Here is an 18,440-nt window from a genome sequence, read left to right as displayed (position 1 = left end):
TATTAATGCCATTAAAATAATTTGATTATAATAAAGCATCGAGTCACACTTTCAAGAGAGATTTTATTAAAATATAGAATAGAAAAAGAAAACTTAATATGTTTTATTAAAACCTATTTCTTTAATAAAAAGATATTAATGCCATTAAATAATTTAATTCTAATAAAACACTAAGTCACACTTTCGAAAGAGAGATTCTATTAAAATACAAAAAACTTAATGTTTTATTAATTTTATCTATTTTTTAATGAAATGTTAAATCTATTTTAAGACGTCTAAGAGAGATGTCTTTAAATTTATTTCTTATGTTTTTCCATTTTCAGATATTAAAACCGTCTAAAATATTGTTTTATATTAATATTTCTTATATTATTTTTAAATTAAATCAAGATTTATATTTAAAATAAAAATTAGATTTCTTTCTAATTAGTTTAACATATAGATGCAACGATAGATATTATTAGCAAAAAAATTTGATTCTAAATTGTTTTTTGTCTCACACAATTATGATGTATTTTTAAGGAAACATTTATATTTATGTTTACTTAGGTTATAAGTCACATGTGCTTTCAAGATATTTTTTTTTAATCGTGCATGCAAAAGCTAACGCAATGGCATTTGACAGAACGGAAAGATTCGTAAAACGAGCCACGACGACTTCGGCTCGAATAGGTCCAGGGATTTATGACATATCAGATCCATCAAAGCCAATTCGAGATCCAGGTAACTTATAAAATGTACAATAATCTTGAAGTTTGCATTCGCTCGCGTTGTATGCGCTTTTATATTATGCGACTGTGTGTTCTACAGACAATGCTTATCCATTTTTGAGCGGAGCGAGCAGGCAGATACTCAGCATACCAAAAGACGCGCATAAGTTTCCAGGTCCTGGCTGTTACAATATAGAGACACCACGGAAACATATACCAGAACGTGCATTTTTCCTATTCATGCCTCATTTATTCACAATTTTTCTGCTCCATATCGGCAAATATATATGTTCTATGGGATTTAATAATTTACAGGGTGGCGTTAGTATCGATTACACCGATGTTAGAATTAAAGAAAAAGTATATGAAGGACCAGGTCCAGCAGAATACACTTTGCCGGACGATTTGTTTAAGAAAATATCTCGAAAAATAAGATCTCCTCCGAGCACTTGCCATGCCGGTCCCGCAGGCAAAGTATAAAATATTTCGTCAATAAAATTTCTTTTTCCCGTGTTTCAGTTTACACTTTAAAAATAAGTAGTTAATGTACGTGTCAACATATGTATCTTTCTCTTTTTCAATATTTAACATGTGAGCACTTAATCGGATATTTTATAAAAAAAACTGCCTTTATGTGTAAGACAAAGAAAGAGAAATAGTCTTTGTTTACATATTGATATGTCATCAGTACTATAATATGTTGATGAATTGGAAGTTGCAACTACAACAATAGATATTGACAAAGAGAAAAGATTGTTATTAATCAATCATCCATCAATAATTTCTTCTCTCTCTCTCTCTCTCTTTCTCTCTCTTTCTCTCTTAAAATGTATAAAAAATTTTAGATTAGATTATTAATATATTATATATAATGCTGCATATGTTACCAAATTATATAATTAATTAGTTCCTTTTTGTTAAAAAAAATATTTTTTTTTTTCATATATAAAAATAATTGAATATGTTCATAGTTTCATTTGCAATTAAATATCTCTATTTTCAATAACGAAACATTTATCGTAGCTATCTGTTACGTGTATTTATAGCTATGGCTCGTTCGTCCTCCACGGCCTAAGTATGCAACAGGCCTATCTGTTCCTTCGAAACGTGACGTCGGCGGATACGACTATGATGAACGCGGCGTGCTTATGAAAAATCCGGTCATCGAGCACAAACCAACCGATTTTTACGATGTTCCTCGAGGGGTATAAAGATGCCGTGCCTTCTGCTTTATAAAAAATCTCGCGAACGATCATTTATACCGTAGGAGACAAACTTTACTACTCTGAAGTACAAAGGAAACTTTTGGAGCAGAATGAAGGGTAGAGATGACGAACGGACTTCCGTGACCCCGGCTCCTGGGGACTATGAGCACGAGACAAAGAAAAGTCCCGCCCAAATTCACAATGAGAGAACTAGGGAAGCGAGAAGAGCCGCCTCTAAGCAGCCGCGTTTCTTGGAAGCTTTGTGCCAACAAAAATTACGCCAAGTAATTTTAAGAACATGCTTTGTAACTTTCGCGCAGTCGTCGGTTCTTTCGCGAAAACTTCGAGCCGGGAAACTGTCTTTATACTTGTGAATCGTCTTATGAAAATCTGCTTTTCCATAAAGAACTTTCCGGCTCCGAATCATTACGATCTATCAAAAAAAGTGTTTCGCAAATACGTACGTATTCCATGTAAGTGTGACCCACGTAAGATTAAGCCTCCACCTTTCAACCAAACAGCACAGGTACATCTCTTTATTTCTTCCTGTAGATTTTTCGATATTTATACAAAAATGTGACTTATTTCTTTATTTTAGAGATTTGAAAAAGATTTTAAATTGGATATGCCTGGACCTGGAGAATACGAAAACGTGGTTCGACAGATATGTTACGGCTCTATTCTACACGCACCTTTTGGCACTTTTAGTACTCGTTTTAAAAGAGTCCGTGAGGAAACGACACCAGGTATGTGTGTGTATATATTATATAAATAAATTTTAATACTTACATCACAAATAGTAATAAACTGCATGGGTTTGCATTGCAGGACCTACGGATTACCACACAGAAGTCGGAAATTTAAGCTTTGAATCTGCAAAACGTTTTAAGACTAAGTATGAGAAAATGTTTGATTACATAAAGTTTTATAAAACACTGACATCGTTAAGCGACGATGATGAATGTACGTTAACCGATGAATGGAAAATAATAGAAGAAAAATGTTCGGTATATCATGCAGTCTTTAAATCAAGAGTGGATAGATTTCCAAAAGTTCGAGTATGTTATAAAAGAATATTATATATAATATTTTTTTTTTCTTTAATATATCTTTTTTTTTATCCAAATCGTAATAATTTTCTGTGTCATTTCAGACAAGATATTAATTAATAGATATTATTTTTAATATGAATATATTATGAGAAAATTCAAATTTTGAAAATTAAAAACATGTAAAACATTAATGTTAAATATTAGTTTATAAATGTATTAACTATAAAAATTTTTAATAAGTAACTTATATTTCTTAAAACTAATATCTATAATTTTTGATTATTAAAAACTTTGGCTTTCTCATGCAAACAAATTTATATTTAAAATATTATTTGCACAAAGAATCAATTATATTTTTTATTTATATAATGAAATGCAAAATTAAGTAACAAAATAATGAGAAAATTAAAAAAAATAATTGATATAATAAGCAGAAAAAATATATTAATAAATTTTTTATATATTATATATTTAATTTTATTACTATAAAACAAAATAGTGATAGGAGAGAGATCACTGATATAGAGTAGTTGAAATTCCTTGTGCGACGTTAACAAGATGGCGAGAAACTTAGACTAGTAGTCACGATAACTCTGCGGTCAGACCGGACGTCCGAAGATTCTTTCAGCTCGCTCAGGAATTCGTGGGCTCAGTAGACCCGGGTAATCCTGGAAGCACAAGGTAATCAGGAGACTCGGAGACGAAATTAATGGCACTGGATCGGACCGATGCATCTGTACCCGGGGCGATTCGGGGCTAGGATCCAATCTGGCCGTTAATCGAGAGCGCCGGGACGAGATTCGATGCCGCAGCCGGTAGATAGACCAGGATAGAACCGTCAGTGCCGAACGACTTGCTGCTGATTCCGCTATGTTCGACGAATTCGTGTAGGTTCGATTAGCTGGCGTTTCACTTAAACAATTGAAATGGTGCAAAACTGCAAGCGCAGTTCGATGATTACATGTATACCATGTTGGTAAACTAGACTATTGACTGGTCATGTCAGTTTTTTGCTGAATGATTAAATCATTTCGTGATAACTGTGAATGAGTATCTTTCCTTGCATTGGCTGTCTTTCGTTAATGATAACTATATTGACACAACAAGCGGCGTACCAACCCGAGGAAGCTGTATTTACATAACGTAGGGAAGAGTAGTGACTGTATGCCGGAAATGACATTTTGCTGTGCTCTGCAGGTCATTTCCATGTAGAGACGCGTGGCCGATGTTACCCGGAGAAATCACTTCCGGCTCACTGAGCCGGAAATTCGAGCCAATCCTTGCTTGGTGTCTCTGTCTCTATAATGCGAATTGTGGATTGCTGAAAACATCGGCGCTTAGATTTGTGTCGAATCGGCGTCCACCCTAGATAATTAAATTATAAAGGAAAGCGGAGTTTCTCTCTCTTATTGTTTTCCAATTTTCTAATTTTATCGAGCAAGATTTAAAGATATCTAGGATTATAAAAATTTAAATGATTTTAAACCTCGTGAAAATCGTAATGTAATGAAATAGTATCAGTATTAATTTGCTATGGATTAGAGCTTATACTCGGTTAATTTTCATAGGATGATGTGCCGGATCCAGGTGCTTACGAAGCTTTATCAGCCTTCAAGGCTAATCGTGATAGATGCGATTTTCTTTGCCCAGAATTAATCCCATCCTTCGGTTCACGCGCCTGTCGATTTCCGATGAGACTAAAATGTGATTTTCATGTACCAGGTATAAAGTACAGTAAATGAAACAAAGAAATTGTCAAAAAAGCTTTTTCATTATTACTATGTATGTATAGGTCCAGCACACTACAATCTCAGCGGAGACATATCAAAGAACGTAAAGAATGGCGTGATATGTTACTCTCCTCGTGAAAGAAAGGAAGATATCAAAGGACCAGCACCATGGCATTATCACGTAAGTTTTATTTTACATAGGAATAAATAATTGATAATACATTTTGATGTGTGTCAATATTCTTTCTATTTTACAGAAAGTTTTATATCAAATAAAAATTGTAATAAGCTATATATAAGTACAGAGAATATTAAGAAATTAAAAAAATATTTGATAAATAATTTTTTTATGTATATTTTTTTTTATACTGAATTAAATGAACAAAAGAATTATGCAATATACACGATTGCTATTAATTCAATCTCAAGAAATTGCTTTCTATACAGAATTGCCGCAATGTTCTGTGCTGTATGAGTTAATGTAATTTCGAGTAATTGCCTTCGTATGAGTGATTGCCTTCGATCGGCTTTAGTCTTTAATCTTCCGACTCGCAAAAGCATTCGATAGTATTTACTTAGATGTAACATGGCAGGATATTGCGTGCTCACAGCATATGAGAGAGTAATACCGGATGCTTCAGATGGTGATGTATGAGGTACAGCTATGTACTATGAGATGGCTGGCATCCTGCATTATTCTGTCTACCGTATTTTCGCCATATTCGTGTGTAAAGTGGCTTCATAAATCGAGGATATGTGAAAAAAAAATGTGACTTCATTATTATAGATATTATAATATACAGCTTAAAAAAATCGTTTCTGATTAAACATTCATCGTTTAATGAAAATCAATTAAATGTATATTTCATCAATTAATAATTTGCATTATAGATTCATCCATACATTGAATCATCCGTTCTGAAGAAATCATTTAATGTCACTCTGGGTAAGTCAAATAGCATAAAAAAAGACATTAATGAGACTTCCTGGCGCAATCAACGTTCGAAGGAAGTTTCTTCGTTGTGTCACTCGCGAAAGAAATCAACATTGTACCTCTGTTGATATATTGACCGATTAATAAATCAATATATCTTATGCATCCTTAAACATAATTATAAAAAATATATATATTATTTATTTTTTATACGTGAAATTCTTCTCCCATGTATCTTTTAGAAACATTGTACTTTCAACTTGTAATCAAATTATTCTTAAAGTTAATAAATTATTTAATTTTCTGATAATGTCAGTTTCTATAAATCATTTACGTTCACGGAAAATATACGGTGCAGATGTAAAAATTTCATAAATATTCAAACAAGGAAAAAAGTTTGCAGTGCAATAAATTTCTCTTCATACTTTTAGGGAAGATCGTAGCTAAGATCAATACTGCGAAAGTGGGAAATGGTCGACGGCAAAACATGTTCACTGAACTGTAACAGTCGAATGTAATGACGCGTAAAGAAAGGCAAATGTTTTTCAAATATAAGATTGTGCGGCTGGAAAAACTACCAGCAATATACATATACTTATTACCCATAATATCGAATAAAATAAGATTTATAAGAATAACATAATTTAACATTTTTTAATATCTGTTATAATAAACCAGTACAGCAATATAAGATAAAAATATTATTAAAAATAAGACAGTATTATTTAATAATTTCAATATGTTATATACATAATTTAATATTATATACGTTTAAAATTATATACACATACATACAATATATATATATATATATATATATATATATATATATATATATATATATATATTGAACAGAAAAAAGGCCATTTGGAACGCAGAGGCTGTATTTAATTAAAATATGCTTCTTTTAAATAAAAAGTGATGTTAATGAATATATACAACAATAAAAACATATAATTTAAATAGAACCAAACATTTATTTTATACATTTATTTCAATTTTTTCCATTGATAAGAAGAGCTGAAACATTTGGTTCTATATAAATCATATTTTTTTATTGTTTTAAACTATGTTTATTAACATATTTTCTTTTAAAAAAAACACATTTTGATTACGCACTAAATACTGTATTCAGGCTCTATTTGGTCTTTTTTTTTATTTATTGATATTTATTATTTAAGCTCTTGTAATTATTAATTATACATACATATACTTTTGAAAAGTGTATTTTTATATTAAAAAAAAAATATGCATTAAAGCCATTGACTATATCACCAAATTACTATTTCAATTTTCTTTTACTCGCATACATGTCATATTTGCCCTTCGAAACATTATATAATTATTGTGCGATATACCAAATTAGATCTGCGCGATATACATTTTTACTTTTTTACTTTGTAGAAAATTTGTCTACGCATTCAACATTTTAAGAAAATAAATAGTTATTAAATAATTATTAAATTATTTTTATATTACATTTTTGTTATGATATTGTATTATTTACAACGCACTTATATTTCTCTTCGCAACACTCAAAATTTTTAGCAATGCTTTTTATTTTCTTTTCAATTTTTATGATTCTAAATGTGATTATGAATTATATTAGCGACATATTTCAAGAATACTATATCACGTAGAATAATACACCAAAAGTGATATTTGAATATCATTTCTCTCCAGCTAAAATAAAATACACAAATTTTTCTACCAGTAATGAATTTCCAAACAATTTCTGTTTTGGGATACCAGTTACATACTGTTACCAGTTACAGTTACCAGCTACATACTTCGGCATACCAGTGTAAAAGCGCATGGAATGTAACGAATATGACATGAATGAATTTAATAAAATATTCAATTAAAATTTGCCAAAAAGCTTAGAGTTTCCATTATTATGCTAATTAAACATTATATATATATATATATATATATATATATATAAATTATAATTATATATTATAAATAAAGGCAAATCCGTATTGGATTATATGACACATATAAATTCCAAACTTAATTTTGGATCGAATGGCGATATGCATAATATATTTACAGTTAACAAGCAGTTTTTAAGTAAAAGTCAATAATTAAAATATTATTAAATTTAATTATAATTTTATAATAACTTAGCTTTATTTTCTATTTAGATACATAATAATTTTAGTTTACATGTATATAACGGTTTAACAATAATAATTTTTTTTTGTTTTTCTTTTTAATTATACTAGATTACTTTCCAAATTATTATAATGAGAATCTCGTTCTCTTGGATTAAAATTTTATCAGGTGGTTACGATAATCACGTCAATAAAAGCGGTACATTATTGTACAATAAAATAATTAATGCTCATTAATAATATCACGCCGATGATTTCATTATAATGGAAATATGCTATATTGCTTACAACAATTAAGTGATTAGACAAATCCTCATGATGGACATCTTTGTAGATTATCAAAATTGTTTTTACGTCTTTTGGGTAGAGAGCAATTTATTGCGTTTATGTATGTATGTACATTAACAAGTGCGTGCGCATTTATGTATTTGGACTTAAAAATTATGTTACATTAATTTTATGTCAATATATCTTCACACTTTGGAGTGGTAAAAGTAAATTTAAATCAAAAAATTAAAATAAATAAAACAAACTTTATATATAAAGAGAATATAATTTTAGGTAAAATATTGGGTTACCATAAATGATCCTGTTAAGATATGTCGATATGGATATGCTGAAACTGACATCCCGGCTATGAACATGTCAGACATTGCTGATTGTTTGCGGGCATCATGTATTATTGGCTAATGTTAAAATATACAAATTATATCATCAAGAATATAATTAGCGAGAAATTATTATTAAATTAATTTTTTTTTTTTATTTGAAGCATAGTATTACAACATACATCTGACAATTAATGTACTATGCATAATTTTGTATCAGACTTTTATCTATTTTATATAATATTTACTCATATAATTATTATGAATGTTAATTATAGAAAAATTAAAAATTCTCAATTATTACACATACTTTGTATCTGAACAGAATTAATCAAATGCTGCCGAAAAGGCGTATAAATTTTACAATTGGCTCACTCATATTCAAACTGATTATTCAAAAATTATAAAGATTTTTATAATAGATTATAATAATAATATAAAGAGTTTTCAATCTCACGTTTATCAACTTTCTTATTCTCACAAATCGAGAAAATTGAAAAATCGACCGATTTTTTGGAAATCTATTATTATACCGTATCTTTTATAAAAGATTATTCAGATAACACTGATATTATGTCATTCAATAAGGATGCAGATATTCATCATGTTAAGGACTATTGGGCTAATGTAAAAAAAATTAAGGTACATTCTTTATATATAAATATATTGCCTCCCATGTCATTATTAATACATTGTTTTATTATAATAATAGAAGAAATTTATTTGTTAAAAATGTTAAAATACACTATTATGATATTTTGTAATTCTCATTATTGGCAATTTTATTAATGTAAATTTTAGAATACACCATGAGGATTATCAAACTTATTGCATTGTTTGCATGATGATTATTCGTTACCTGAACTTTGAATCATAAATTTGTTATGCAGATTCTAATAGCAATGTAGATTGGGGGCAGAGAAGTTTATATCATAAACATTTGCAGGATTTTAAAACTATGTAAGACAGTATTAATCTCCAAGATTATCTGATATGACTCATGCCAATTTCTGAGACTGAATGAGAATAACCACAAATGATTTTTAATATGAATATCTCTTAATATCTTTCAAAGAGCAGTTGCACTTTTTTTTTCTCAAGTGAGCAAATAATATTTAGAAAACAGAATTTTAATTACATTTAAATAATAATAATAATAACACACTACTTATAAAAAAAAATATCTACAAAAAATATAATCTTAAATTAAGCGATCTTTACATAGGAAAATAATTAATTATATATTAGTTATATATATATATATATATATATATATATATATTTAGAAATTAATTATGTTTTTGAATATATGGCATCGACAGTTATAAACATTATTAAATAAAAATTTCCATTTAAATATACTCATATATATTGCTGATATTGTGTAAGTTTTGTTATTTGCATCATAATTGCAACTGTTATCGGTTGCCATAATTGCTTTCATTTTCAATGGTATAATTAAGGTTAGATACTTACTTAACAATTTAATATTACGTAAGACTTTACGTAAGACTTTACGGCCGCATATTGTGTGTAGAAACAGTAAAGCTGCAAAGCTGACATTAGTTCTTATATTATATAGTTATATTACATACTACATGTGTCAAATAAAGGTGCAGATTTTTGTTTTACAGTGTTTTTCTCTTGTGATGAAATACAATCGCAGAAAATGTTGTTTTCTATCGATCTGAATACATTTATAACTATTTTAAACTTTTATGGCACAATAATAATCTATTTTTCCCAGAAATATATGTCATATCTATTACCGAGGGAAGATAGTGTGACATATAAGTTTTCTAAAGAACAAATCTATTTAGCTAATATTTTGGCTAATGATACATTTCCGGAAGGTTTTTTGTTCGGTATTTCAGCGCCTATTGTGGATAGTGAGTAATAAAAATAAAAATTGATAGAGAAATCAGAATAATATTAGATATTAGATTAACATCAAAATATATATAAATAAATATTTTTGGTTTTTACATAAAAGAGAGAGAATATGATTAAAAAATATTCATATATTTAACAATTTACTTTTTTATTTTGTAAGAGAAAGAGTTGCATATTTAAAATATGTAGTATGTGAAAAAAAATGTCAAATATTTTTATTATTATTTTTTGTTACAAAACAAAATAATATGCTAGAAAAGATGAAATAAATACGATGTCATTGCAGGTAAAAGAGAATTGTGTTGTATGATACGAGAAGAATTAGAATGTATCGTGAATAATGTTACAGAATATAGAAATTTTAACTCGCATTACAAAGAGGACATTTTGTTTGCGGAAAGCATCAATGTGAGTTTGCCTGCAAAGATATTATGACATAAAGATGTGCTTTGGTGTCGTCTAAGAAGTTTATTCATTTGCAGTCTAAAATGTTTAAAATGTCTTTGTCATGGACAAATATTTTGCCGCATGGCTTCACGAACCTTATTAACGAAGATGCTATACAACACTATAACACTGTTATTAATGAAATTATAGCAAATGATATGACGCCCATGGTTACTATGTTTGACTGGGATTTACCGCTCAATTTACAACTTTTGGGAGGATGTACGAATCCTATGCTAGTAAAATGGTTCCAAGATTATGCTAGAATAATATTTGACGCCTTCGGAGATAGGGTATATACAATAAACACAAGTGAAAAGAAGAAAACTTGATTTCACATTTCGTAAACTTTGTAACTTTCAAAACAAATGTGCAATTTTTTATGTATATGATATAAAAGAAAATTGTTATATTTTCTAAAATTTTGCAATTTTTTTTACACGCGTGTTACTTCTTTTCATATGCTCATTCTAACTCTGCTTTTAGGTGAAATTTTGGGTTACCATAAACGAGGTGAATTTGATGGCGTATTCTGACCGCAGTACGCATATAGCGGCAATTAATCAATCTGGCATTGCAGATTATCTTTGCGGTCATAATATGCTATTAGCACATGCGAAAGTGTATAATATGTATAATGAAAATTTTCGCCAGTCACAAAATGGTATATATCACCAACTTGCATAATAACGACAGGTTCTTGTTATTCTAGCTACAAGCTTTCGAGTTGCAAACTTTTTTTTTATTCGAATCTAATTCGAATCTAAAAAAATTCTTTTTGCGATGTATCAAAATTTTGCCCTTTTTCGCAATCGGCGATAGGAAAAGTTGGAATTATTCAATTTTATACGTGGATGGAACTGCAAAATGATGATTCACAAGCCGATATTTACGGACAGAGAAGAGGCCTCGAGTGGTACAATGGCTGGCTCACCCATCCAATTTTCAGCAAAAGCGGCGACTATTCGAAACTGATGAGAAATCGAATAGACTTCAAAAGTCTCTTTCAAGGATTCTCTCGTTCGCGACTGCCTTATTTCACGGACAAAGAAGTGCAACTTATCAAGGATTCCGCCGACTTCCTCGGAATTAATTTTTGGAGAGAATTTAAGATTCGCGCAGAAGAAAAATGAAAAGGAGAAGCATCTTTCAAACATGACGCTGATATTGCATTTCTTTTAGAAAACAAAAGTATATGTGATATACGCACTGTGGTAAAAAGGATTATTACAAAAAATAAGAGACCACATATCATACGTCACATATATTATGCGTAAAGATAATTTTTTTAGAATTACAAGATTATGATTGCAGATCACAACGTCGGCATTTGGCAAATTATTAGAGTGGTTGAATAACGATTACATACTACCTGATGTTTATATAATTGAAAACGGTTGTGCTGATATTGGGAAAATTGCGAATAACGAAGAAATAATGGATATAAACAGAATTATTTACCTTCGACAGCACATATCACAAGTTATGAAAGCTATGCAAAAAGGTGTCAATATTCGGGGTTATTTGATTTCCTCGTTAATCAATAATTTTTCACGGTAGGTTTAATTTTTTATGGTTAATTAATATTATATATATTACATGTCATATTTTCAAAAAGCTATGTAGAGTCAGAGAGATAAAAATGTTACATACTTTAGAAATTACATTTTACAAATGTTTTATAATCATATATATTAATAATTGATCAAAATAATGTAATGCAAATACTGTTATAATTTTTTTTATTCAATATTTTTATATATTTTAAAGTAAGGTTCGATCTTTATCACATTGATTTCAATAACAGTAACTTTCCTAGAACATCAAAATCTTCATCAAAAGTGATTGCTGAGATTTTTAAAACGAGAATCTTACATTCGACAATAGAACCAGAGCAGAAATAACTCCTGAAATAAACGAAAAAATATTATGACATGCATAAATATGTATGCAAAATAAATGTGCACAAATATAATAACGCGCATAACTTGTTTAAAGAGGATTTGATATCATATAATTTAAGAAATCTAAATAGAAGTTTCACTTGTATTATATCGCTAAAAATTTAATATTGTATCAAACGTTGTATAAATTTGTTTAAATCCACAATTATTGATTGGAGCTACCTGTGCGTTTCCTATGTGAGTGTGTGCATAAATCGATAAGCCTTACGCTAATGTAATTCGCGTTATAACCGGCGCTTTGTGCGCGATTAAAATCGCATTCACGCGAATTCAGGCAATGTCCGTGGTACGACAGCGACGCGACACCGATGACAAGGAGCCGCGTAGGCAACGACCCGCTAATTTCCTCGCCAAATCGTCACGCATGGCTTGCGTCTAGGAAGCAATTCCGCAGATTCTTGCCTGCGAGGAATGTGGCCTTTGATCGTCTCTCGCGAATGTCACTCTAACAAGAAGCGACGGATGCGGCGGATAACTCCGCAACGGCGTATCCGCATGGGTCCGACCTTTTAATGCCGCCGGGATAAGCCCTTTGAAACGTCACTGCTCACACTGGTTCGATACGAAGGAAACGACATTTGTCACAAGTTCAAACCGAAAGCACGGCAATACTGATCATCGCCCGACGACGACGACGACGTTCGGAAATAGCGCTACCGTTTCAACATATCCTGTGACCAAGTTATTGCGCAGTTACGTGCATAAAATAAAGACACGTGCTCTATCGCAAAAGTTCCAGCATGTATATCCAAAACTTGCTTTTCAAAATTTCATATTTTCAAAAAAATATTCTTATTTTAAAATATCTTATATTAAAGAAAAAAGCGTGGGAAAAATTTATATCTACGTATATATATGTCTACTATTTATTTATTAAAAGTTTTTTTATATAAAGATAAATATTCTTTAAAAAAGCTAAATTTATTCAAAAATATTCAAAGAATCAATTAAAAAAAAGCCAATATGAACACATGTAAAGATGTTGAAGAATTAATGACTTTTATTGTCAATTTTATATATATATATATATATATTAACATAAATTTTATATATACATAATATCATGGCGCTAAGAGCGATCGATTGATATGATAATATGCAAAACAGGAGCTCATATGACACGGTGACACTGCATGTCTTCACCCTTCAAACGAGCATCTATACTTCGGCACCCGTCGAAACGGCGAACGCGCGATTCGACATTTTCGGCAATGTCGAGCATCGGGCGCTCAGTTAATCGGTACATTTCGGGCCTGGCGTTGATAATGTGGCCGTACGCGAGACTGGCAACGAGGGCGACATTACCGTCGCATCCCCACGTTGGACAGGACCACCGAGGGTATCAATCAGTGGTACATGAAAGGGGCGCGGTTCGGCCACGTCTGTCCTCCGATCTCGTATTGTCTGCCGAGGACAGATAGACAGCGCGCCAGCACGGCATTCCGACGTATCTCTGTCCGATGACGCTTCTGTTACTGGAAGTGTCACGCTACTTTGTTCTAGTCTAGCCATGTAAGTGCCTCCTCGGTGTGCGGCGATGCTATTGTGCCACTTGCAGCTTTGTTGGTTTACAACTAGGTGAGAGACTGAAACTCCAAAAGACTATACATTTGATGCGTGTTGTTGCATAGTGTCATATCTATCCCAGTTTTTGTTTTGAAATAACAAGAATGCAACTCCAGAACGTTTAATTTAATTACGAATAATTTAGAAATTTTAAGACTATTTGAAAGTTATAAAAAAAATACTTGTAATAATAATTAAATAAAAATACTATTATGTGTATATATATATATATATATATATATATATATATATATATATTGTACATATACACATACACATATAGGTAAAGAAAAGTAATATTTTTTCCTTGAACGTAAAACAAAAGGCCCGCATTCATTCTTAGTAAGTAAAGGAAGAATGGCTGGCGAAGCGTAGATCTTTCTCCTTCGAGCCGACCCCCTCGAAAGTACCCCGAATGTACCCCAAAGACAAAAGGTTCTTCCGCATGGTTCTCACTTTTTCGCGATTCACGCAGTCGCTCGCAAAAAGCCATTGTATGCGTGTATGATGACGGTGTCTGCAAAAGTCACCGTAGGGGAAGGTAGAGAAGAATATCCTGCTAGAAAGGATGTGACGTTGTTCCTTTGACTTTACTGGCACTTTGCTCGGGAATGGCAGCCCCACTGGTGTACGTCATCTCCTTTCCCTCTCCATCGTATTTACATTCTTCTATATGAACAATTCGAAAGATTACATAAACGTCTTTCTTTCTTTTTCGTGACTGAAGACACTATGAGCGTTAAAAGTGCATATATTTATCTTTTTATAATTTTTTTTTATATAATAATTATATTCAATTATATTAATCAATTAATCAATAATTATAAAATTTATGCAAAATATTATTTACAAAATTTAATCAATATTTACTTTTTGTTACAAAAAACAAAAGTTTGCCTTATAAGAAACACGGTTGCAAATTATTTAATTTTTTTATTAAAAAATCAACAGGCGAATAAGTTTTACGAAGAAAAAAGTTGGCACAACGAGTCTTCGAACTCCGGAAAACTTTTACCGAGGCTGTATCTGTAAAGCAGCCAGTTCTTCGTCGCCTTCTTCCTGCGTTTACGAAACCGACATAAATGGAAACAATTGCACAATCAAAGGGAAGGAAAAGTAGTAAGAGCTTTTTGCTTCGAGCGATCATATTCGGTCATTTAACCAAGGGTTGAATGTCCTTGATTCATTTCTTTCTGCATCGCTACGATACCGCTCTTTTCACGATATATTCAGTACGTCGTAACTCTTATTCCATTGAATTCGAGGAGGGATCGTAAAATCGAGCGTTGCTTCAGCCTGAGTTACCAACGATGGAATTTATGTCGTCGACAAAGCTGCGACGCCTCATTTCCGTTGATCTCCACGACGGTGCAGATGCCAGATGATCTCGCGAGTATCTATACTTAACACGGATGTCGCGCGCGCAAGAAAGATATTTTCACAGAGGCAAGAAAGGAGCTTTTTAATATACACATAATAAAGTTTGAGAAATTTTTTAAAAAAACAATAAACAAGTATAATTAAAAATTATTTTAAATCTCAAGTCTTTTTAAAAATATCAATATTAAATATCTTATATACTTTCAACGCATTTTTTATATTTCACAAGGTGCCGAAATTCGTAATTATTTTTCTTAGCCTTCTCCCATAGCTGATTCTCGCGAGGTAACGAAGACACATTCAAAAATGTATATTAAGGTACCCAGGCGCGCCATAAAAGAAAGCCCCAAACGATCCATAAACCAGCTTTCAAGCGGATGAGGAACACCGCCGCACAGCTCGTTACCTCTGAAACAAAAAGAATTTGCCGACGAGCCGCAAACTGGGCCGATATCCCCGCACGCGGAAAGGCGGAACTCCGAAAAGTATAGCGAACAATGAAGTCGTCTGTGGCGCGAATGTTCGCGGACAGACTCTCTCAGCATAGCTGACGGTACACGAAAGGGATCTCCGTAGCTCATTCTGGCAGGTACTTTTATCTTCGCGACGGGCGCGAGAATGTACTCGCGAGGTATCCGGTGGCAACGCATCCGGCGAGTCGGAGAACGAAGTGGCTACTGACGAGAGACGAAGAGAAAGGAAAAGATAGAGAAAGAGAGCTATTCGTCGGCTGATGGTGGTGAGGTCGGCGGGTTTCGGTCCCGGGGTGAGCGGCGTTATCTGTAGTGGGGGGCGTCGACATTTAAAATGCAGATTAGAGTACGGAGGAACGGGCGCAAACGCAGACGTAAACGTAAGAGCGTTGGGTGGCAAGTGTTTTATTGGGGCCAGCTTCCGTTTCTGCCTTCCCGGGTCGGGTCGGGCTGTACGCGATGCAGCGTAGCGCGATGCCACCGCGCAGATAAAGTCACAGCCCCCGAGCTTTAACCGCCCGCTAATTTATTGATCCCTGATTTATTTGACACGGCTGGCCGCCGCAGCTTTAATTGCCCGCGAAGCGAATTTGACGAATTTTAATAGGACACGAGAGAGCTGCTGCCGATGACTTCTGCGCGCCGCTCTTTCACGCGTGATGAATTTCAACGGGAGGGGACTGTCTTCATTTTACAAATGCGCGTGTCGGAAAAGTTTTGGCAGCGCTCCATCATAGCGAGTAGCGGAATGGAAACGTCACCGATTTGATCTGTTTAAAGATTACATATCTGACAGAGTGTTTTCTGCGTTGCAAAATGTCGATAATAATGTAAAAGATTTTTTCTTTTACTTTGAATACATTATTTTCTGACAATTTTCTCCATCAACTATATCATCTTATCATCTTATCAATAAATTTGATTTATTATGAATATATTTGATGCACTTTAGGTTTTAAATTACTCTGCGCATCTTGTATCAAATATAATTTTGTTTAATTCATTTATATGTATACAAGCTTTTAACAAGTCTATTAATCAAACATTTTTTCCATAATATCAGATCATGTACAAGTCTTTCATATACATAATTTCTGTTTCTACGAGAATTTCTACGAGATAGATTGGCCGTGAGACGATTCTACATGCAGACATTTCTGCTCCCTCCATCCATGAAATTATCCGATCGATCAAAAGATAGTTCTAGCTCGATAGACTGCCCTTTGGTGAGCAATTACGAACAGACTCGAGACCGGCAATGGAATTAAAATACATCAAATTAATCGACTAGCTGGGCAAGACTTCGAGAGCGTAACGCGATTTACATATCTGTACAAGCTTGTTTGACTTTAAGTACCGCGGCAAGATCGATTCGCCGTCCGAGCAGCACGCGACTACGAGCAATCGTGCTAGGAACTCGATGAAAGTTTACACAAGCAATTGGCACGGGAAGGGGATCCTTTCGCGACTTATCGGAGCCGAAGATCAAAGCACGACGATAACTCAAGGCAAACCGTCACGATTCGAGGTAAACCAAGAAGATCTCCGGAGATCTCGCCATTGCCGAGAGTCTAATCCGACGAAGTTTGGCGAGGGGTATGTAAATTCGAATTCGCGCAGGTGACAACCAGTGGTGTCGATGCTTGCCAAACTTGTGGAATTTCAATGTAACAAGCTTGAAGCGCGACGACCACCTTGCGATACGATTATTGACGCTCCTTCCACGAGAACTCATTCGATTCTGAAGACCGTATGATGTTGGCATCCAAGATCTCTTCGGATGCGATTGAAAGAAGAAGAAGTAATAATATTAAGAAATATGAGTAAAAAAAAAACATAATTTCTTGTTCTTTTTTTTTTCGTCATTATTATCGTACACGTTTCTCGCGTATTTGTATTCTTTACTCGATATGTCTCTGTTTCTCTTTCGGGCCGAAAACCACGAGCGTTTGGCAGCGTTTACATGATATACGAGAACAAATCTCACTAGATGCGCATTGTCCAGTCGTGCCGTTGGAATCAGAGCCGGTAACAATGGGGAGTGACCTCGGCTCAATTGTCCTTTAATTTATGGGAATTGCAAACCTCCCCTGCCTGCCCCTACTCTCTGCCGTAGAGAGGCTACGCTACCTCCGCGAAAAGCACTCACGACCCCTTGCTCTATGCCATGGCACCTTTCCCTCCCCTCCTCCTGCCCGCTCACTCACTCCTTCCCTTCACAACTCACCCTCTCTTCACGCGTCAACCTCGTTTGAGTGCGCGGGCGCGCGCCATGAGCTTAATTCGATCTCCATAATCGCTCGAGCTTTACATAATCGCAGAGAGTGCTAATACCGATTCCCACGCTACAACCGATTCCCG

At 33.0% G+C, this 18,440-nt stretch overlaps 2 protein-coding genes across 2 annotated transcripts; both read left to right on the top strand.

The window, feature by feature from the left end:
• The first annotated feature begins 611 nt into the window (after positions 1–611).
• Positions 612–6,136, top strand: LOC126859407 (sperm-tail PG-rich repeat-containing protein 2-like). The gene is made up of 11 exons (XM_050610688.1): positions 612–723; positions 811–1,184; positions 1,757–1,915; positions 1,978–2,199; positions 2,322–2,388; positions 2,527–2,661; positions 2,744–2,973; positions 4,536–4,689; positions 4,760–4,878; positions 5,589–5,643; positions 6,063–6,136. Exons 1-11 carry the CDS (start codon positions 612–614, stop codon positions 6,134–6,136), a joined length of 1,701 nt encoding a protein of 566 aa, XP_050466645.1.
• Positions 6,137–10,025: 3,889 nt separating this feature from the next.
• LOC126848385 (myrosinase 1) lies at positions 10,026–14,046 on the top strand. Its single transcript, XM_050589249.1, is given in 7 exon segments — positions 10,026–10,245; positions 10,536–10,657; positions 10,732–10,989; positions 11,183–11,360; positions 11,519–11,910; positions 12,011–12,252; positions 13,768–14,046. Coding segments are annotated over 7 exon segments (1,542 nt in total). The 3' UTR covers positions 13,898–14,046.
• The last annotated feature ends 4,394 nt before the right edge of the window (positions 14,047–18,440 follow it).

This window comes from Cataglyphis hispanica, chromosome 3, assembly GCF_021464435.1.
Source record: "Cataglyphis hispanica isolate Lineage 1 chromosome 3, ULB_Chis1_1.0, whole genome shotgun sequence".
Classification (NCBI taxonomy): domain Eukaryota; kingdom Metazoa; phylum Arthropoda; class Insecta; order Hymenoptera; family Formicidae; genus Cataglyphis; species Cataglyphis hispanica.
The sequence above is the reverse complement of the archived record's forward strand: the minus strand, read 5'-3'. Positions and strand labels throughout refer to the sequence as shown.

Coding starts and splice junctions, on each gene's coding strand:
- LOC126859407 (XM_050610688.1), top strand. CDS start 612: ATGGCATTTGACAGAACGGAAAGATTCGTAAAACGAGCCACGACGACT. Junction 2,389..2,526: donor CAAATACGTACGTATTCCAT/GTAAGTGTGACC, acceptor GATTTGAAAAAG/ATTTTAAATTGGATATGCCT. Junction 2,974..4,535: donor ATAGATTTCCAAAAGTTCGA/GTATGTTATAAA, acceptor TAATTTTCATAG/GATGATGTGCCGGATCCAGG.